The sequence below is a fragment of the Musca vetustissima genome, unplaced genomic scaffold (genome assembly GCF_032173495.1).
Source record: "Musca vetustissima isolate MV318-11 ecotype Yass unplaced genomic scaffold, APGP_CSIRO_Mvet_v1 utg28698, whole genome shotgun sequence".
NCBI lineage: Eukaryota > Metazoa > Arthropoda > Insecta > Diptera > Muscidae > Musca > Musca vetustissima.
Window position 1 is genome coordinate 72,003 of NW_026875317.1, and position 24,245 is coordinate 96,247.

The window sequence follows — 24,245 nt, forward strand, 5'->3', positions numbered from 1 at the left end:
ACAAAATTGAGCATATAATTACGTACTTGCGTTTTCTAGAAGTACAGACATAGCCCAATATTTGTTTGAAGTCGATTTACATACTTTATGGATAGATCTAGGTAGATTCACATTTAGATAAATATCACATATTTTATTTCATCCAATTTCATGTTAATAGTCCTGTTTAATATACCCATAGTGGGGAAGGGTATCATATAGTCGGCCCCGTCCGACTTTACTACTTTCCTTACTGGTTTTTATCTTGGGTTTTGGTAAAAAATCGGCGATTTTCCAAAAATATTTTTGGCGTGTGTAAAATATGTGATGTTCTGGATATAATAATGGCCTATAGAGCAACTAGAAAATCTGAAAAAATATTTTTTTCCCCTAAATATCATCTCAACATCACCGAAAATTATAGGCGTCGTCCTTGACCATATCCGGGACTTCGTGCAAAATGTTAAAACGATCAGCGCGATATTGCCGCGTACCTATTACGTATAGCTCCCACATCCGAGTAAATACAACAATATTATTGGTATAAATTTAAAAGTCAACCACTTCTCTTGGATAAACTATCAATGTCTCGGGTATATGTCCTTCAGGAGTAAATATTTTATATATGCCACACAATACAAATTTTGTAATTTTTCACACAAAAGTCTGGGACCATTCGACCCGTTAAATTTTGACCGATCTTCATTAAAACAGCCTAATGTAACATTTCGTGGCGTTTGGGTTGTAATCGTGGCCTATATAGCGACCAGAAAACCCAACGAATATAACGTTTTTGGTCTATTTCATCCCCAAAATATTAACGGGTCATTATCAAAAACAGTAGGGGTCTTCCAAAAACGTGCTCAATTCGTGATGATTGGTCCATAACAGTGCCATGTATCGTGTTTACAAATTATAATGGACAGACGGACACACATGTATGGATCGACTAAGCTAGTCGAGATATGTGGGTCGGTATACCTAAATGTGGGTCAAGGACCAATATTTCGCGGCGTTATAAACTATTGGGGCTGCACAAAGCTATAATACCTGGTAATATAGTTGTATAGGGCAGAATGGGAGGCAACGACAGCAGACAAACCTGTCAAGATTTTTTCACACAACATGCTGAACACAACTTTTATTTCCCTTATCATAAAATCAATTCTTCGTCTACGTGTTTACAGAGGAAATCTGTAGTACTGTATATCAATCAGTATTTAAATAAAAAATAAAATGTTTGCGATCTTGCCATATTTGTGCCGGAAAATGGATTATATGTGATGTGTGTTCCAAAACGTGTCTACAATTTATTTTTAATTGTAAAATTACTTCTTATTCAAATACTCTTATATTCACATCTTAATGATGTTGTTTTTTTTTCTTCTTCTTTTCTTTCTGGTGTTCTGTTATTTTCCTTAAAAATAAATCGCAAAAAATAAACTTAATAAAGGAACCAAAAGCAAAATAAAGAAAACAATTTGAACAAAAAAAATCTATAAAATTAATTATAAACAATCGGCGATGTTTTTATTTAGAATAGCCGACGTCAACACAACACCAAAGACCAATAATAGACGAAATGTTTTCTGGCAAGAAGAGACCAAAAGGCTGATAAACATGAACAGAAAATTGTGGAGAGAGAAAGGAAATAAATGAATCTCTAAATTTCTGTTTGAAAAAAATTTAATTTGAATTCATTAGGAAATTATATCTTTCGAGCAATTTTATTTCTCGCCTGAGAAAATAATTGGGTAGATCTTATAGAGTAATAATACCTATAGTTGATAGAGAATTCTATATTCAGCGGAATTTAATTAGATGTAGAGAGATTCTGCCATTGACTCTCAAAATTTTGTATTTATTTTGATTCGATATTTATACATTGTTGATGGCGATTTTTTTCTCCAAAAATTACCGAGATATTTAGTGAGCAATGAATTGATTCCAAAGGCGCAATTTAATAATGTAATGGACAGTCAGATGATTACACAGTACAACAAAAAATTTAAAACACACGTGTAGTTACAAATAGATAATACGTAACACCTTCCGAATAAACTCAAAAGCATGAAAAGCATAAGTCTAGCTCCATATAAAAATTAATAATTCGTTGTAAAAGTGTAAATAAACTGCATAAATTTAATTAAAGAAGGAAACCAAAATCGTATTAAGAAGAAATTGGAGTATTTACCCCTGACAGACGAGAGTTTCTGCATTTACGAAACAGTTTTTTGCTTCAAAACAATTGTTTGTCTGTGTGTAGGATGAAAATTGTTTACATTTGTTTCATTATTTTCGGGATTACATCTTTAGGAAACAGATACATGACATAAAGGAGGAATAGCTGCTATGATCTTAGCAAAACAGCTCCCAATTTAAAAAATGGTTGAAATTTGACTTCATTTCTTATTTTTATTTTCATAAATATAAATAAATTTGACAAGAAACAATTAATTTTCGACAGCATTGCCATATTGAAATTGCCTAATTCAGTGTTAATTTGAATTAGGGCTGTTAATGCAAATTAAGGCTGTCGTCTGTCTAGGCTATTAGCCATGTCCGGTTGTCTATTGAAAGGATGTCGGTAATTTTTTAACCGAATTTTAAAACATTTGACATTTTATGTTTTTATTGGGAGTCAAATTTTCATACCACACACAACGGCTCCCCCAAACGTTTAAGATTTCTGAGCGCGTTTTTCATCCGAATACCCTGTAATTAAGCATGTTTTATTCGTATTTGATAACTAAACACCCTAACCCGTTTTGGGGGTAGTCCCCTTTTTATACCATATACCATAGTATGGACGGTATATTAAGTTTGCTTTTCCGTTTTTACCTCATCCAAATAATCATTTCCGACTCTATAAAATATATGCTTGATCAGGGCAAAATTCTACAAAGATTTATAAATGTCTGTCTGTCAGTTGTAAACATTCTAGCCTATAAACGAATTGAAATAAATAGCCACAATTTGCTTAGAGTTGTCTTTTGTCTGCAGGCAGGTCAAGTTCAAAGATGGGCTATATCGGTCCACGTTTAGCCATAGCTCCCATATAAGGGTACCCCCCATTTTCCGTAATTTGGGGTTCTTTAGCGCGTTTTTAAACCGAATGCACTGTAATTTGGTAAACCAGAAAACCAGTAAGGAAAGTAGTAAAGTCGGCTGGGCCGAATATATAATACCTTTCACCACTTTGGGTATATTCTACATATGTTTCCTAACAGACTCCACCTTTTCGAAATAACATTGGCATGAAATTGAACACACTTGAATATTAGATCTTAATGCTTTTCTGGAACCTATGAACCGATTTTCACGGACGAAAAAAATATATGACAGCTATATCAAAATCTGGAACGATTTTCACGAAGCTTATCGTACATCATTCTATGATATGGCAAATTTCGTGCAAATCGAATGATATATATGGACTTCGGTGCACCATTTACATAAAATCGGACGAAAATATATATAAGAGCAATATCTAAATCTCAACCGATTTTCACGAAACTTTGCACACATCATTCTAGACCTAATTCAGTACGCTGTGCCAAATTTCGTGCAAATCGAAAGATATATAGGGACTTTGGTGCACCATTTACTTTAAATCGAATGAAAATATATATGGGAGCTATATCTAAGTCTGAACCGATTTTCACTAAATTTTGCACACATTATTCTAGACTCAGTTCAGTACGCTGTACCAAATATCGTGTAAATCGGAAGATATATAGAGACTTTGGTGTAGCATTTACATAAATCGGATGAATATATATATGGGAGCTATATCTAAATTTGAACCGATTTCCATAAAACTTTGCACACATCATTCTAGACTCAATTCAGTACGCTGTACCAAATATCGTGCAAATCGAAAATATATAGGTACTTTGGTGTAGCATTTACATAAATCGGATGAAAATATACGCTATGCCAAATTTCGTGCAAATCGAATAATATATATGGACTTCGGTGCACCTTTTACATCGGTATATATATATATATATATATATAGGAGCTATATTTAAATCTGAACCGGTTTTCACGAAACTTTACACACATCATTCTAGAACTAATACAGTACGCTGTGCCAAATCTAATGATATATATCTTTGGTGCACCATTTACATAAAATCGGACAAAAATATATATCGGAGCTATATCTAAGGCTGAACCGATTTTCACTAATCTTTGCCAAATTTCGTGCAAATCGACATTGGTGCACCATATATGTAAAATCGGACGAAAATATATATGAGAGCTATATCTAAATCTGAACCGATCTCCCCAATTTCAGTAGGGTTCGTCCTTGGGCCAAACAAATGAGCTGTACAAAATTTTATCCAATTCGGATTATAAATGCGACCTGTACTTTGTTTACAATTTAACACCAACATAAATCGACTTAGAAAGTGATTCTATGCATATTCCCAAGAGGAAGCATGAGTCTATCTCGTTTCCTTTTGCCTGTTACAAACATATGCACAAAGACATAATACCCTGTACCACAGTGTGGTGAAGGGTATAATGTGATAGACCCATGGTTCCTTTTGAGCATATATATATATATATATATATATAATCACTTCTGACTCGATTTATGCATGTCCGTCCGTCTGTTGGTGTTAAATTGTAAACAAAGTACAGGTCGCATTTATAATCCGAATTGGATTATAAATGCGTTTTCAAACGTGCTACGTCAGTCAATCAACAACATAATGAGAATAATTTTAATCTCAGAGTATATTCGGTCCTTACTGGTTTTATTAAATATAGAGAGAAGTATGTATTAAAGTTAGTATAAGAATCTAGATCGAACAAATTATTTCCCTAAAATCTCTCGACAATTAAGTCACTTCATTCTAGGGTTAATTTTATGTTCTGGGCAAATTTTTCTTCTACCTACATCTGAACTGACATCAATCAAATTTTACACATAGTTATTCAATACACATGTTTATTCAATATTTTAAACGTTTCATTATAGACTAAATACCAGCAATTGTCAAGTGGTTGGAACAATCCAATCTAAAAGCTTATTCTAGGTATATACCCAAAGTATGTAAATCCAATTTTTATTGTTTTATATTCCTTAAGTAAAAACTTGGATCAATTCCTAGTTTTTTTTTTTTTTTTTTTAATTGAGAACCCGGGATACAAACTGGAGCCATATATGACAGGGACCTTCAGGGACATTTTAAGATGCGAAAATAAACAATTTTGTCTAAGAAATTATATGTCATTCAATTATTCTTCTATTACCCCAGTTTTACTCATTCCTGTTGATGTTATACATAAATTATACAAGATTTTTTATATAAAACAATATAAATTATAAATTGATAATATTGCTGTACTGAAAATTGTGTAAATTGTTTAATAAAAATCGCCAAAAATTCCCCACTCAAAATTGACAACCCTATCGAATATCTTATATCAAAGGATTCATATTGCATAGGCAAGCATAAAACACAAACATGAAGAGCATACTTGTAATAAACAACTACACAATTATTAATCACAATCTAATGAGAACATCTTTACCACAGATTTTCATTTCTTCTTGCTCTCTAACAGAGGCATTTTGTTACCCTAGCGTACCGAGTGTTGGCCGTTTTATAGTAAAATGCTCACACACAAATGCTCGTTCGGACTCACGCAGTGTGCGTGCACATAGTAGATCTTACACAGTAAATGTAAAAGTACAAACGAACGAGGCACGTTGTGTGTTGGCCGATAGATGGATGGATGCTGTGAAGGAAAAAAACAAAACAAAAACATTTTGTTTGCTACATGGCGTGGAAAGCGACGCTACCACTTATGTTTGTCAAAATCACACATTGAAAATGTGTATGGGAAAGAAAAACTATGTTTAAATTTAGCATAGATACAACATGATCGCATACATGTTGGAACACATGTGATCGTTTGAATAGGGTGACACACATGGTATTTTTTGGAAAACGTTACAACAGAGAAGTACGAAGAGCGAATGTAAAAAAAATGAAACTATAAAATTTCATGAAATCATCAAAATATTGAAAACGTTTGGCAAAAGATGGACCAGCATCGAAAATCTTCTAGAAACAAGTTTTCACCATGATAAACCCTAAGAGTTATATTCGGCGGGATGACGGTAAAAACGTTCAAATATATATTTCCTAAAAGTTTTGGCAAAATGTTTTTCATTCTCCATGACCCTCGAATGCCACCTTAAGGTATCGATTTAGCCAAATAATTAGTCAGTTTTTCTGTTGAAATCATGATAGAGCTTTGAAATATTGCAATTGCATTCCTAATAATCCTAGGAATGGATATTGGAGCACATAAAGGTTTTCATGTTGAAACTATCACAAGTACGTACCATATTTGTCAATGACATGGAGGCATCCGGTTGATCGAGCGAGGCAGTAATACAATAATTTGCTCTTTAGGGGAGAGGTACCAGGTTTATTTGTTGCAAGACTGGGGTAATCTAAAACCGTGATTTTGGAGTTAATGATGCGAAATTTTTCCCAACATCAGACTTCATGTTGTGAAAAAAATTCAGATGAAGATCTCTCTTTTTGGAACGTCACGGTATCTAAGCTGGTTATTTTGGTGGTTCGTTTTGCCTTAAAAAAATTTACGACGGCATAGCCTCCAAATAAAAGTCTCGACCATTTAAGATATATATGTCATGGGGATATTAATCCCTTCCTCATGAGTGGAAACGTTGTTACTAAATTTTCTTCTTCTCAAGACAATAATAACAATACTTTGCTTAAAATTGAGGTAGTAATAACGTAGTATACCTATTCTAATCCTCACTAGTGTTTCAACATAAATTTCAATTTGTTTGTATAATAGACACAACCACAAAAATAACAACAGACCAAAAATAAGATAAAGATAAAAAACACGCAAATCTAATTCAGCAATAATCAGAAAGAAATATTTGCATAGACCAAACAAAACAACCCATCAAACCAGATAGTTTACGATAAGGAATCAATAAACATCCATCTTCACTTCGCAAAAACAAACCATCTATGTAATTAGAATTTAACTGTATATATTATTTTTCTTATTGAATGTTATTAATAAACGTCTTTCCGTTTGCAAAACTTTGAAATATTCTACAATTTACTTAATTAGCGTTAAATTATAAAGAACCCATGTTCTGACAAAATTATGGTACAATAGGCATGTTACAAACATATAAACAAAGGCGGCAAGTGGAAAGTCAATGATACCGAGACACCATAATCAACCACTAATGTGTGAATGGCGAAGAAACATCAACCTTGATGGATCAATGTTGCCGATATTTGTTCTTAATTTATCTATACTAATTAGTGTTTGGGGTCGGGAATTCCCGTCCCGGGTATTCCCGGTATTTCCCGATTTTTTTTTTTTTTTTTTGGAAAACGATATTCCTGGATTTCACGATACTTTTTCCCGGGAAATAATATTTTTAAATAAATATAAATACATAATTAAATATTTCAATGCTAAAGGCATAAGCAGAATAGATCCGTTGATCCATCCGTGGTATTATTTGTTATGGATAATACAACAACTACATAGTGTTTAATGTGTGTTTAAGTGGAAGATACTTATTTTAAACCTGATTTATATAACAAGTAGGTTCGAAACTTGGAAAATGATTGAAGAAAAATTGCTGAAATTATGTTTTGAAACCGACATTGTAGCAACTGTTTCAGATGTATTCCTAATGTCCTATAGAAGGGTTCTTTTGCTGGAATCATATTGTAAGGTCAACAAACATCCATCGACCATTCAATTTCAAAGATATTACAAAAAGAAATAAGTGGCCGATATGACTTAAAATTTATAAACATATACTAAAGTCTTTAAGAGACCCAGATAGTTTGGGGAATACGGATGTGCCAAAAAAGTAGCAATCAAGTGGAATCTGATCATCTAGTAGTCATAAAGATACTCCAAAGGTATACATGTTTTGAAATTAAATTAAAATGGTTGCAAAGGCAACCCCCAAAACATCAAAATCTTGTTACAGTATTTTTTAAAAAGAAATTAAATTTATATATATTTATATAAAACATAAAATAAAAAATTTTCAATTGATGGAAACTTTTGCATCAACATAATAAGCAGTATATCAGGCAACCAGTTTAATGCACAAATTAAAAAAAATGTATGCACAAATTATCTGTATTATCTGAATCTTGCCAGAGACTAATTTGTATTACTTCAGTACGTTGTGTCAATCGGCCTAGCTATGGATCTTTTAACAAGCTTAGCAACATCATTCTAGACTTAATTCAGTACCCTATACCAAAATTCGTGCAAATCGAAAGATATAACATAAAATCGAACGAAAATATATATGGGAGATATATCTAAATCTGAACCGATTTTCACAAAACTTAGCACATGTTATTCTAGACTTCATTTAGAGCGCTATGACAAATTTCGTGCAAATCGAATGATTTTCAGAGACTTTGGTGAACCCAAGGATGGTCCGCATGAGGAACTTTTAGGTTTTCGACTGTCAAAAAGGTGTAAACGTCGAAAACGTCATATACCTGTATAAAATGTAGAAAACGTCATTTATTCGAATATTATTACCATATACCGTTATTTTCAAAAAATACATATTATTTTTACATATATCTGTCTTTTCCTTACTAGAACTAATACAAAATTCTAAACTTTTTGGAGAAAAATTTTTTGAAATTTTATATGGATTTCAGTAAAGCATACGTAATTTTCAAATTAAAAACCTAATGGTTTTGGGTGGGTTTCCGACGTTTCTGACGTATGTAATATACGTCGAAAATGTATGTCATTTACGTCACTGTTTCTGACGGACCATCTCTGGGTGAACCAATTACCTAAAATCGGATGAATATATATATGTGAGCTATATCTAAATCTGAACCGATGTTCACGAAACTTTGCACACATCATTCCAGACTTAATTCATTTTTGGTGCACTATTTACCTAAAATCGGGCAAAACCATATATGGAAGCTATATCTAAGTCTGAACCGATTTTCATGAAACTTTGCACACACCATTCTAGACTTATTTCAGTACGCAATGCCAAATTTTGTACAAATCGAAAGATATATAACGGTTATAATTTATATCAAATCGGGTAAAAAATAACTGTTATTTTGTGGCCTAAATAAAAAAATCCACTTTAATTATTTATTTTTTAACGGAAAAAATAAACGTCTTTACGTAAAAAAAGTTTTATTTCCTGAAGGCAAAAATAAAAATCCCAAAAAGAATTTTATTTTCTGACGGAAAAAATAAAAATCCCTAAAAGAGTTTTATTTTTAACGGAAAAAATAACAATCATTTGTAACAGTTAAAAATCAACGTTTATTTTTTCCGTTGAATAATATCACTCAATATCCTTAATGGGCTCCTCAATACGAATCTATTGGTATATGACACTATAGGTGTTCCATGTCTCTAACATAAAGATTTTTTGTTCGCATTTTAAAAAATAACCGTTATTTTCGGTCCCTGAGATATATATCGTAGCTATATCTAAATTTCAACCGATTTTTCCCAATTTCAATAGGGTTCGTCCTTGGGCCAAATAAATGAGCTGTGCCAAATTTCATCCAATTCGAATCAAAAAATACATCCTGTACTTTGTTTATACTTTAACATGGACAGACAGACAGACGGACATACATAAATCGACTTAAAAAGTGATTCTATTCACTCGCTAAGAACTTTCATTCCCAAAAGGAATTTTCCACCGCCTGACCTCGATTTTGTGTCACTGTGTAATTTCTAATTAGTGGTTTCAATAGTAAATGAAAACACATAAAATATTTTCTCATGATATATAGTTTTTTTTAATAAAGTTTGAACGTTGACATTATGTTGAACACTCCTTCATTCAAATGACCTCCACTTTTGTTAAAATATTATGAATCAACTAGCCGGCCCGGCAAACGTTGTATTGCATAGCAATATTGTTGATGTACAATTCACATAACGATAGCCCAATATTAAGATATCTTTAAGATAGTGCTCTGAAATTTGCACATACATTGAAATTGCGCAGAAAGTGTCCGTACCAAATATTATCAATATTGGCCCATGTTTCGGTGTACAGCCCATATAATGGTAGCCCTAAACATTCGGTATTTTGAAGATCTTGGGCACGGTTTTAAACAGAATTGAACAGAAAATCTCACTACATAAAACAATATTGGCCCAAGTATCTAGGTAACCCCTTAATATTCGGTATTGGCTGTAATTTTACATTTTGGATGATCATTGTGTAGAAAATGTTCCTGACAAAATTTATCCAAGATTCCGAAAAGCCTCCGTATAATGGAACTCCACATTATAGAATGCTTTGGGGATTTGAGCACGTTTTTCAATCATTCAGCTGTAATTAGTTGTTTTATTTGGTGAGTCCAAAATCTCCTTACCAAAAATGATCAATATTGGTCCAAGTTGCGGGTTGCACCCATATAATGGTATCCCCCATAATTTCTCATGTTGTGTAAAATCTTCCTACCAAAAATTAATATGTCTCTATTGGGGGGAGACACATTTTTGCGACAAAGTATCTACTTAGGTCCGAGTTTTGATATAGCATCTATAAATCATAATAACCCATTTATTATAAAGTATTATAAAGACACTGACCGAATTTCCTAATAGAGTTGGCTATAATTAGGCATAACGAATTCCTGTGGATAAAAAACATCATTCCAGGAATTTTGCAGTACAGCTTAATGTTAAAAAACGCCATAATTATTTCCAGTTCAAATTTCGCTGTGTTGAATTTCAAACTCCCTTTTTCCAACCTGAGTGTTATCGGTAGTTAGCATGTTCAATACGAATGGATAACATCGGACGGAGGTTTTCGTATAACCTTCATGTCGCTACGTCATCGCTAATTTTTATAAAATTGCTGGTTTTTGGTTTGTTGTTCTCTTTCCAGCTGAGCTTAATGATAGATTTTTGCAAAGAAGATATCTCTGTGATAAACATTTTTGGTTTCGGATATATGCGAGGTGTTCTGTTTATAAGTTCAAAGATATTGAACAACGATTAGGCATATAACCGCCTGATTTTATATTTCCCGTGGCATAGCAACATTCAGGTACTTTAAGGAACAACATGTTCCTATTATTATTTTCAAACAAATTAATCAAGGGCATGGATCTTAGAATCAGAATACCCTGAATGGACACGAACTCGATTCAGAATCTCTTCTGATTTTCCATCCTTGCATTAGTCCCAAAATGTACTTGCATTCTATGGACGACCTAAGTCAGGTCGTCTTCTCCTCGGCATCTTAACGTTATTAACTAATTACAAAACTACGCGTTTCCTGAACAATAGTGTAACTATCACAGAGTCACTATCACAAAGGATCACAAAAGTAAAGAAAGTTCTCGCGCACGTATCGGTAATCCAATCTTAATCCTTTCAGAAACTTAATTTGTAACAAAATTTAAAATTTGTCAAACTTAAAAAAAAAATTCTGACAAAAAAAGCAAATTGAATGTATGAATCTACATTTTATTTAGAAAACATTTGTATGGGAAATATAAAAGTCAGCTTTTTAGAGATTTCCCGGCATTTATTCGATCTTTTCTCACCTTTTAAACCTTCCCTAAAGCTCCACGAACATTTCAAGACTAAGATAAGAAAAATCCGTTCAGCCGTTCTCGAGTTTTAGCGAGACTAACGAACAGTAATTCATGTTTATATATATATATGTATATAGATATATCAAATCAAATCAGCAAATTTTACTTGTTTTATAAAAAATGTTTGGTTATAAAATTCAATCGATACATTTATTATTTTTTAATGTTAACCCGTTTTGTCGCTTCCGAAAATGGGCTTGATCTAGATTCGGCTCGGTAAACTTATTACTTTGTATTCACTTCATATGTGATTTATAAGATTTCAAAATATTAATCATAAGGTGATGGTGGTGTATATAAGATGTTGTACAGCGATACTTTTCGTCTACGAACATAATATAAGTTTGGATGAATATAACGATGCTAATATGTATAAATTTTGTAACTCTCTTTATGAATTATCAGTAATGCAGATGCACGGACATTTATTATTCTACAACCGATATTTTGATGAACACATTTGTGATCTTATCAAATTGTATATACCCCCCATTAACTGTAAATCAGAGGTTATGCAAATTTAATCCACACTGGTCTTCTACATACCTATCTATACGTATATACCAAATAAGGTATATCAATCTAAGTCTGTCAGATTGGAAATGAATTCCGTAAACATTATATGGGATACCATCTGATTCTTAAGAAACCTATTGTGCACACCAAATAGGGTATCTTAAAGTCGGCTAAGTCCGCCGATGATCTTTTTCTTAATTATTCACTTTTCTCAATTTCCCACCCAAAAGAAAGCACATGATGAGAACTTTCAAATAAACCAAAATATTTATATTCTATTTTCTAAATGAAAATTCGTTGGTGGTAAACCACAACAACAAAAATTCTTCTATTATACCTGTGTTCTTCGGACTGACTGTTGTTGATTTTGTTTGTTGGGTATTTATCTAAATAAACACTTCGAAGATTAATGCTGGCAGTGTTTTATAATAATACCAAACAGTATAGTCGAAACGAACAGGCCGAATGGAATAGCTGTGGCAGACACACAAAAAATTTAAGTGTTTTTCTTGTGGTGGTTTTTACTTTTTTTTCATATATACATATATAATTAATTCAATTAATTGGCGAACTTTGAAGATAATTATATAGTAATGTTATGAAAAGGAAACTACTACTACAACTACCTAAATAAATTGCCAAAACATTAAAAACAAATCGAAGTGAATCAATGAGCGATCTATTAACGAAGTGAATAACAATAAAAACCAAAAGAAATAACGAAATAAAAACAAAATAGCATAGATACCTGCTAAAAAGAAATTCAAAAGAAAATCGGAAAACCTAAAGATAGATGAACGACTTTCATGAACCACAATCTCTTTTTTGCGATGCAGTCGACAAATAATATTTAGGCAATACGGATCCAAAAACCCCAAAAACCAAAGGAATTTACCGAACAGACAACTGGGCATTTTTTAGAGGGCTGCTTTGTTGTTAGTAAAAAAAATTGAGAATAAATACAAAATAAAATCATGTCCGTCGAAAGTGAAATTATGTGAAACTATTGGAATTTGAAAAAAAAAGTTAACCTTGAGCCAGCCATGAATGCCAAAATATTTGCAAATCGAAAACAAAACCAAAAAATAATATATAATAATTATTCAAGTATTGTTCAGTGTCATTATGCATCAAAATAAATTAAAAGTGATGTGTGTGTGTGTGTGTGAAAACTTAAATTTATTTTTTTGGGAAATTTCCATTGCAAAAGTCTGAAAGAAAAGAAAAACAGAATAAAAGTGCAGGAAGTAATTATCGAAAATTAAATATTACGTATATATGGCGCGTGGACGTAATCACAATCGTAATCGAAATCAACAGAATCAAAGTACTCAGCAGCAGCTACAGCACCAGCACCAGAAGCCGAAACATTTAATTTATCAACAACAGCAGCAACAGCACCCTCAGCTTTCAGGCTGCCAAATGCAGCAAATGCAATCAACAAATGCCTCCGATGCACCTGTTGCCGTCATCTATCAAGAGGCTGGTAGCGGCAATGATGAAGCAGAGATAGGCGGCATTAATGGTGGCAACCAACACATTTCAGATCAACCCCATCATACACCCTCCACAAATGTGTCTGAAAGTTATGGCCATAATAATAAAAGTAATAATTATGAAAACCATGATGATGATCGTTCTGACGGCCATAGTAATGATGTTCCTGCCGCCAATGTCATCCCTTCCCCTGCCGATAGTAGCGATGGAATTGCCATTAAAACACACCTTGAAATGAACGGCGACCCCTCTACCACTACCACTGCTACACACACTTATCAAATGACTATGTCTAATAATAGCCATACAGATTTTAGCCAAAACAAAATAAACACCACTGGCCATAATACTCTTCCTACTCAGCAACAAGACGCAAGTAATTCAGCCAAAGAGCATATGCCTCCACTGCCCACGGAAAATACTAAACAAGAAGAGAACAGCGGGAGAACATCGTCATCGCCATCATCATCGTCAGCTCTTCAGCCAAGAGAAGAGTCTGAGCATGAGAGAGATGAGCAGAATTTGAGTAATAACAGCGGCCATAGTGAGCAATATCGCATTAATCGTTCTCCGGTCATCGAGCATAGCGTTAGTAGTGTGATCGCAGCACAAGTAACGCAGAATAACGATCAGCGTTTAGCGAACAATCGTGATGGTCAATTGAATCAGGTAACAACGGTATGTGATCAAAATCGCGTTAATCAAACAACAACAACAGCAACAACTTCGACAACAATGGGTCAAAAAAATACCAAAGGTGGTGAAATGTCACCATCGTCAAGTTCCGCTCATTTACGGGAATTTCGCGAATCATCGTTACCACCGCAAAACAACGGCAACAATAAACAACAATCACCCGGTTTGCCCACCATAACCGTGTCAGATTGTAGTACCGCCACCACCAATACAACAACGCCATTATATCCCCAGAATACACCACGAGGATATTATGATCTTGAACAAAATAAACAAGAGTTCAATGATCACAACAACAGCAAAACCTCTTATGGCACCAACAAAGAATCCGAGGGAGGCCCCAATGGTGCATCTTCGTTATCATCAGGTTCAACATCATCATCATATCGTTCACCGTCACCAACGTCAATGTACTCGCAAATGCGTTATAATTATGTGAAACTAGAAGATGTACCCGAACAAGAGGAAGAAGAATATGAGGAAGATGCCGACAACGATGATGACACTGATGAGGGCAATGAAACCGATGAAGGTGCGGCAGCAAAAACACAACAGCAAAACAACAAATTTACAGCAGCACAACATCATGTCGCCACTGCCAGCAACCTTGACAATGAATTTCAGCAACGTAAAAACTCAGCATCGCTTAGTCCAGATCGCCAGCGCTATGCCCACAGCATTGATATTAATCACAGCAATAATAGTACGGATTCTAATTTAAGCACCAGCTATCCCGATTCGGGTATGGGTGAATCGATTGCATCGACAAATGGGCGCAGTTCTACAACACCAACAATGTCACACCATATGAAACACCAGCAACAACAACAATACCACCACCAACAGCATTTCATACGAGATGGCAGTTCCACCGATTGTGATGAAACTCTAACACATTGTGAGGAGCTAATTGATTTTGTCGATACAACAACAGAATTTCTCGATCCCAATGAACGTTTGGTGTGCATCGAAAGTATTAGCCTACCAGATGTTGTTGTCGAGTCAACAAACTCTTGTGGCAATACTTCATCATCGTCGAATCCCTCCTCCTCCTCGTCGTCGAATAATGCCACCTCAGATTCAGCCTCAGGTGAAGAACGTGATATTATTAATATTAATGGCGCCACCGGTAATGCCATGGGCAATGTTCATTTCATACCCATACATGTGGAGGGCAGTGGCAGTGGCGGTCGCACATCGCCCAGGAAACAAAGTGTAGACGACAGTGTTGTTGGCAGTGGCAAGGCAACAATTGAAATAATCGAAGATGTCACCGAATTGCACCCATTCAACAATAAGAATGATTTGAAAGCTGAACATTTGAAGTAAGTAAAATGTTGAAAATATTCAAGATAAAATGTATCTGTGTTTAGTGCAAAAATTAGCATAAGTCTAACATTTCAAGTAAAGAAATACCGCCATGTTTGATCTTCGTCTTTGATTTTCCACCATGCGAAAGTATTAAAAACAGTCTTCATATACTTAGTCTTAAGGCTAACAGGGATATAAACATGTCGATCCTATAAAAACGTATCTCACAGAAAAGATCAAATCCTGTTCAGATAATTTTTTTTTTTTTTGATTTAATAATTATCGTTCGTCCGTCTGCCAACCAGCAAAACGATTGGTTACTCCCAACTCTCGAATGGAGTTACCAATTTGATCTAGTCTCTACATATTATGAAATTTCTTCCATACTAAAATTTAGTTCATTTAGTCGATCTAGACATGTGTGTCCGTCCGTCCGTCCGTCTGTCTGTCCATTATAATTTGTAAACACGATACAGGCCACAGTTATAGACCAATCTTCACGAAATTTTGCATGTAGGACGAGTTCTGGCCAATGAAGTCCCCTATTGTTTTTGGTGAAGATCTTTTAATATTTAGGGGATGAAATGGATCAAATACTAAATTTTTGTCGGTTTTTCTGGTCGCTCCAGAGGCCGCAGTTATGGTCCGAACATCGTGAAATTTTACAAGGAAAAGGGGATCGGGCCTAAGAATAAGCATGCCTGTTGTGATTAAGATCAGTCAATATTTAGCGGGTCAAATGGACCCTGACTTTTGTGTGAAAAATTACAACATTTTTAATCTGGGGCGTATATACTTGCTCCTGAAGGACATATACTAGAGATTTTGATAGTTTGTCCAAGATGAGTTGTTGACCTTCAAATTGATATCAATTATATGGCTGTATGTACTCCGATGCGGGAGTTATACGTAATTAAGTAAAGGTGACTATGTGCATATTATTACTATTACTCAATTAGAGGACGGAAATGTCGCGCTGATCGCTTTAAAATTGTACATGAAGTTCCGATTATGGTCAAGGACGACGCTTATAGTTTTCGGTGAAGTTGAGATTTCATTCAGGGGGTGCAATGAACCGATAACTTTAATTTTGTCAGATTTTCTAGTCGCTCTAAAGGCAATTATTATATGCAGAACATCACATATTTTACAAGGTGAAGGGGATCTGACCAAATACTGTTTAGATGATGATCGGTCAATTTTCCGAGGGTCAAATCAACCAAATCCTAAAGTAACCAATTTTTATTTTATGGCGTAAAAACTCACATCAAGAAAAAACATTTTGGAAAATATGCAAGACTTAGAAAGAGGAGTTGTTGATCTATAATAGGTAAAAAGGGTGCAAATATCACGAAATATTGCCCAGGCTCAGAATATAGAACCGCCGAAAGTGTGCTTTTCGTGGTAGTTGTGTAGGGTATCATATGGTCGGCCCCGTCCGAATTTACTACTCCGCTCACTGGTCTCGTCCCATTTGAGTCACTAAGCATAGACCAATCATCATGAAAACAGACATAGTCATTCGTTGGCCAGATTCCCTTCTCTGTGTAAAATTTGGGCTACCCATTCTGGTATAAACCTTATGCTTGGTCCAAACAATTTACATTTTCAGATTTAGTGAACCGGATATGTAGGCCATATTATTTTATGTCCTCTGGTACCACCCTGATATGAACAATTGTTAATTTTATAAAATGTGAAATGCCATCGATATGATGATTACACAGACACCAGTGTAAATTTATTTTAATACTTTCTAAATAGCATTTGTTTGAGGCCAAGAATTTCTAAAAACAAATCGAAATATTGGTCATAATTATATTTAATATTTTGACTATCTGATTAAAATCGAACAGTAGGAGAGCAGAAACATAGCCGCCATATTTCATTTTGCAAAATTTTAATTTAGTACCTCTATTATTTAAAATTTGGGCGTATGTTTCGACGTATTCTATATACGATTTCCTATGAATTCTGGATGTTTTGAATGCGGATTATATAATTTACGATCAAGGGGAACTAAGCGACATAAAACGAGTTACGTTCTTTTTGTAAACCATCAGCGTAGGGATATGAAAGTTTATCGTAATTATACGTCTGAGGGGTTGTGTGGCACACTTTTTTATTCACCAGGAATGACAAATTACAGGCACTTCTGCGTAGACAAATGGGCCTATATCGGGTCAATAATTCAACGAATCCCAATGTTTATCTGAATGAGACGAAATTTTGCATTTAGGACTGGCTTGAGTCTATCCATCACAAGGATGAGCGTATATTAAATATGTAATTATCATTTGAAACATCACGCAGAAATCAGGATCTTAAAAAATCTATGTCGATTAGATATTTTGGGTCATTTTTTATATGAATTGCCAGTAATTTTGCATTATATAAGTATAGGTACTTGTTTTGGTATAGCCCACTAATAATGGTAACTTCAGTTTTGGAAGTTTTACGGATTTAAGACATATTTTTCAAACGTCACGCGTCATTATGCCCTCAACCACACTGTGGTACAGGGTATTATGTATTTGTGCATATGTTTGTAACAGGCAAAAGGAAACGAGATAGACACATGATTCCTTTTGAGAATATGTATAGAATCACTTTCTGAGTCGATGTATGCATGTCGGTCCGTCTGTAGATGTTAAATTGTAAACAAAGTACAGGTCGCATTTATAATTCGATTTGGATGAAATTTGGCGCATGTCACATATTTTCCCCAAGGATGAACCATATTGAAATTGGGAAAAATCGGTTCAGACTTAGATATAACTCCCATATATAGTTTCGTCCGATTTAAGGTAAATGGTACACCAAAGTCCCTATGTATCATTCAATTTGCACGAAATTTGGCATAGATAACTGAATTAGGTCTAGAATGTGTGCTAAGTTTCGTGAAAATCGGTCCAGATTTAGATATAGCTCCCATATATATTTTCGTCCGATTTAAGGTAAATGGGTATGTAAAGTTCCTATATATCTGCGTACTGAATTAAGGGGACCCCACCCATTCTTGGGATCAAAAATTTTGTTGATATAATTCGAATCTACACTAATTAAAGAATGTCCTTACAAAATTTCAAATGAAAATCTCAAGAACTCTTGAAGATATAGCCGATTTATTGTGTCAGCATCAAGTGACGGCTGAAGGGCTTCTTAAACTTTAAACGCGTTTTTCTCTAAACATTTTTGTGCGAATGGCGGGCACGATAACTCAAAAACTAATAACCCAATCGATTTCAAATTTTTACACGTTTCTCTGTGAGTGTATAGCTATCGTATGAACTAGGATAAAACCAATCGGTGAAGATCTTCCTTATTTTTTAACTTGGTTTTTGGTCAAAAATCGACGATTTTCCAAAAATATTTTTTCAAAGGTCCGCCATTTTGTTAATTTTAGAGCGAAGTCAATAATCCTAGTTCATACGAGAGCCAGACATGTACTCTTCCTAACAACGTTGGAATTTTCGGAGTCCGATGTTCTAGTGAGGAGTTATCATGCCCGCCATCAAAAATAAGGACTTTTCTTTAACTACAAAAAACAACAACAAAACAATAACAAAAATTTTTTGTAAATTATTATACCCTACACAACTATGTGTAGGGTATAATAGCTTTGTGCAGCCCCAAAAGTTTGTAACGCCGCGAAATATTGGTCCTAGACCCACCTTTAAGTATACCGATCGTCATATCTCGACTAGCTGAGTCGATCTAGACATGTGTGTCCGTCCGTCTGTCCATTATAATTTGTAAACACGATACAGGCCACAGTTATGGACCAATCTTCACGAAATTTTGCATGTAGGATGGGTTCTGGCCAATGAAGACCCCTATTGTTTTTGGGAAAGATCGGTTAATATTTAGGGGATGAAATGGACTAAATACTAAATTTTTGTCGGTTTTTCTGGTCGCTCCAGAGGCCGCAATAATGGCTCGAACATCTTGAAATTTTGCATGGAGAAGGGGATCAAGCCAAAGAATAAGCAGGCATGTTTTGATAAAGATCGGTCAATATTTAGCGGGTCAAATGGACCCTGACTTTTGTGTGAAAAATGACAAAATGTGTATTATATGGCATATATATTTACCCCTGAAGGACATATACCCGAGAAGTTGATATTATATCCAAGAGGAGTGGTTGACCTTTAAATTAAGACCAATTATATTGTTGTATGTGCTCGGATGAGAGAGTTACACCTAAATATTTACAGGTATCTCCGTATTTGTATATTATTTAGTAAACCATTATCACTCTGGAGAGCTGAACTATAGCGCTGATCGCTTTGAAATGTTCCATGAGGTTCCAGTTATGGTCAAGGACAACACCTATAATTTTCGGTGATGACCAGATAATAATTTTGGAATGAAGTGGACCGAAAACTTAATTTTTTGTGTTATTTTCGAGTCGATCTATAGACCTCAAATGAAAGCCGAACATCACAACACAACCCACGGTGAAGGGAATCTGGACAATAGCTGTACTGAATACTCGTAATATTCGGAAAAGTGTGAGGAAGAGGTGCTGTTTACCTCTAATCGGGCAAGAGGGTGCAAATATCACGAAATATTGCCCGGGCTCGGAATAAACATCCGAAAAAAATTTGAGTTCCGTGGTAGTTGTGTAGGGTATCGTATGGTCGGCCCCGTCCGACTATACTGCTCCGCTCACTGGTTTTTCTTCTATTTTAAATCTTCAATTATATATGTGTGATTTACAAGCCCATTGAAAATCTTGAAAAATTAAAATCGAGAATGGGGGGGTTCCCTTAAGTCTAGAATGATCTGTGCTAAGTTTCGTGAAGATCGGTTCAAATTTAGATATAGCTCCAATATATATTTTCGTCCGATTTAATGTAAATTGTGTACAAAAGAACGAACGATTGGCCGACCCGCATACAATTTTGAACTTTGTTCTGAAGTTACTATAACCTTATGTGTGTGTCAAGTTTTCTTGAAATTGGTTCAGATTTACATATAACTCCTATATATACTTTCGTCCGATTTTAAGTAAATGGTGTACTAAAGTCCCATAGCTAGGTCGATTGGCAAGACGTACTGAAATTAATATTAATTAATCTCTGGCAAGTTTCCTCGAAATCGGTTGAGATTTAGATATAGCATAGATTTCATATATAATTTCGACCTATTCATGTTGATTTAATCCAAATAATCAATGGGTGCTTGATTGATATTACATGTTAAACAGTGAAGCATACCAAATAGCGTGCGTAAAGTTTGCTTAAAGTCTATTTAAAAAGTATGGAATAGATTGCAGAATGACATGTGTAAGGATTGACGTTAGTCGGTTTACGTATAGATAAAGATCGCATTTTTAAGTTCGTTCAATTTCATGTCAATGTTCCTTCGAAAAGACGACATCTATAAATATACATATGTAGAATATCTCCAAAGTTACTACTTTCTTTACTGGTTTTCAGTATGTTAAAGATCCTAGCCCAGCCTCAGTGTCTGTTGTTTGGTATTTTGTTTTCTTATGGAAATCCCAATCGGCTTTAGGTTTTTTCACTGTCCATCTCATTCATGGAAGAGAATGTCAAAAGTTCCAAAAATAATCGAGATAGACCCATGGTTCCTTTTGAGAATATGCATAGAATAACTTTCTGAGTCGATTTACGTATGTCCGTCCGTCCGTCCATGTATTTTTGTTAACAAAGTACAGGTCGCATTTATGATCCGATTTGGATGAAATTTGGCACAGGTCACTTAATTGGCCCAAGGACGAACCCTATTGAAATTGAAAATCGGTCCGCGTTTAGGCATAGCTCCCATATAACGGTACCCCCAAATATTCGGTATTTTGAGGCTCTTGAGCCCGTTTTTTAACTGAATTCGCTGAAATTTTTTCGGAAAGACCCCATATAAGGGTACCCCCAATTTTCGGTATTTTCGGGTTCTTAGGCTCGTTTTATAACTGAATTCTCTGAAATTTGGTACATTGTGTTTGTATTGGGTACACAATTACTCCACTAAAAATTATAAATATAGGTCTAGTTTTTCTGGTAGTCCCCATATAACGGTACTTACAAATGTTTGGTATTTTGGGGGTTCTGATCGTATTTTTCGACCGAATTGAGTGTAATTTAGTACGTCGAGTTCTTATTAGGTAGCACATCTCTCCACTATAAATTATAAATAGTCAATTTTTTCTGGTAGCCCCCATATAAGGGTACCCCCCAATTTTCGGTATTTTGAGGTTCTTGAACCAAATTCTATTTATGCCCTTCACCCTGTAAATGGTGCACCAAAGTCCAAATTTGGCACAGCATAATGAATTATCGCTAGAATGATGTGTGTTAAGTTTCCTGAAAATCGGTTCAGATTTAGATATAGATCTCATATATATTTTCGTCCGATTTAAGGTAAATAGTGCACCAAAGTCCCTTAATATCTTTCGGTTTGCACTAAATTTGCCACAGCGTAATGAATTAGGTCTAAAATGATGTGTGTTAAGTTTCCTGAAACTCGGTTCGGATTTAGATATAGCTCCCAAACATATTTTCGTCCGATTTAATGTAAATAGTGCACCAAAGTCCCTTAATATCTTTCGGTTTGCACTAAATTTGGCACAGCGTAATGGATTAAGTCTAGATGTGTGTTAAGTTTCCTGAAATCGGTTCAGATTTAGATATAGCTTCTATATCTGACCAAATGAACAATTTAGTATCGGTTGCAGAATGACGTGTTTATGGTTCCAATTTCATTTTACTGGTCCTTTAAAATTGCGACGTCTGTTAGGATTCATCTGTTGAATATACTCAAAGTGGTGAAGGGTATCGGCCCCGTCCGACTTTACTACTTTCCTTACTGGTTACTATTTTTTCGAATAAAAGATATTTTGGCAGTAAATTGCAAATATATTTTATATGGTTGGTTGAAAGTACTAGCTGAATTGTTTCAATTTCTCAATTGTTTCAATTTCTGAAACGATAAAAAAATTGTTGTTTTGATATTTTTTATGTAGGTCCCTGCTTTGATATGATCACTATATGAGATATAGAGCTCTAAAAAAGTGCCGAATGTGCCCCAGCCTTCCCTACGCCGATAAAACAGCTAATTAACAGTGATTGTGAAAATAATGTACCATAGAAAATGATTTCGGATAAATATTCCATGAATAATTCAGTGATTTTATGCAATTATATAAGTAGTGACAGTTAGGCATATAAGAAGCCCATAATTGGGAATTTGGTGCACTATTTATATAAAATAAAAAATACATGGACGATGCATGTTCATTCTTTTGCCTGTTACAAACATATGCACAAAGACATAATAGCCTGTACCGCAGTGTGGTGGAGTGTATGAATAGTAGTAATTGTTTTGCGCTTATATTTTTTATCTTTTAAAAATGAATAAATTACATATTTATTTCTCAAAAAATGTTCACTATTACTTTATTTTTTTAAAAGAAGTTACGGGTTATTCAGTTTAAAATTTAAGTTGCTTTAGTTTTGGCCCCAGTGTATGTTCGTCCGATTTTATGCAAATGGTGCACTAAACTGCCAATATTCGTCCGATTCAGACGAAATTTGGAATACCGGGCGGTGTTGAGTCTAAAATGGCATGTGCTAAGTTATGTTGAAATCGGTTTAATATTATTTCTTCCCCGATATCATCTAAATAGGGCATCATGGAATCGATTACAATGACATTTTTCACGCGATGCCTACAATGCGTACAAAAGTCAGCCCAATGAAATGTTGCATAACTTTCAAAATGTCATGTGTATGGATTGGTCACATATTTAATTCTGTCCTATTTATTGCCATTTGTCCTCCACCTTACAACAACAATCTTAGGATCATCTCTTGTATATACCCAAAGTGGTGAATGGTATCTTAAAAAATTGCCATGAAATCGAACCTACTCGTACATGGGATCTACAGCTAAGTCCCAAAATAATTTATATCAACATGTACAAACTGTACATGTTTATCTGATAAATGAATGAAATGAGAAATGAGAAATTTTACTCCATTATTTCTCCAATTCAATTTGCCCGTAATTTAAAATTGTTTCCCCAAACAAATCCTTTAGTACAAAAATAATTTATTACCAATTAAGTGCAAATTGAGAAAATATATATTTCGCCAAATTTATTTTTATATTTCCACTTTGTAAATTTGAAATGTAAATTTAAAATAGATTTCAAACAAGGAACGTGCTATTTTTTACATGAATGCAACGAATCGAAAAAAAACCGCAACAACAACAAATAGCTGTCTATCTATAGGCATGGACCATATTCGTTTAGTTTGCCGGCTAAATTGAGAACACGGTCTGAAAAGAAAACATAATTCTTTACAATTGGAAAGTAAAACAATATTTTTCTGCATGCAATGTTTACTTGTATATTCTCGTCTAAATATATGTACGGCATAAGCGTGGGAATGTCAGACGTGTCGGTGATTATTGTTTGTTTGCATTCGCCAGTCGGCGGCAATCGTAAGAAATCTGAAAAAGAAAATTAGGAATTTCAAACTAAACATTCTTCTACTTTCGATAAGTATAGATCTGCCTCTGAAATTTGGCACGTTCCATTAGAGATAG

At 34.4% G+C, this 24,245-nt stretch overlaps 1 protein-coding gene across 1 annotated transcript; it reads left to right on the top strand.

The window, feature by feature from the left end:
• Positions 1–13,442: 13,442 nt before the first annotated feature.
• On the top strand, positions 13,443–15,686 carry LOC133337788 (transcription factor mef2A-like). The gene has a single exon (XM_061545990.1). It carries the CDS (start codon positions 13,443–13,445, stop codon positions 15,684–15,686), a length of 2,244 nt encoding a protein of 747 aa, XP_061401974.1.
• Positions 15,687–24,245: the final 8,559 nt, after the last annotated feature.

Coding starts and splice junctions, on each gene's coding strand:
- LOC133337788 (XM_061545990.1), top strand. CDS start 13,443: ATGGCGCGTGGACGTAATCACAATCGTAATCGAAATCAACAGAATCAA.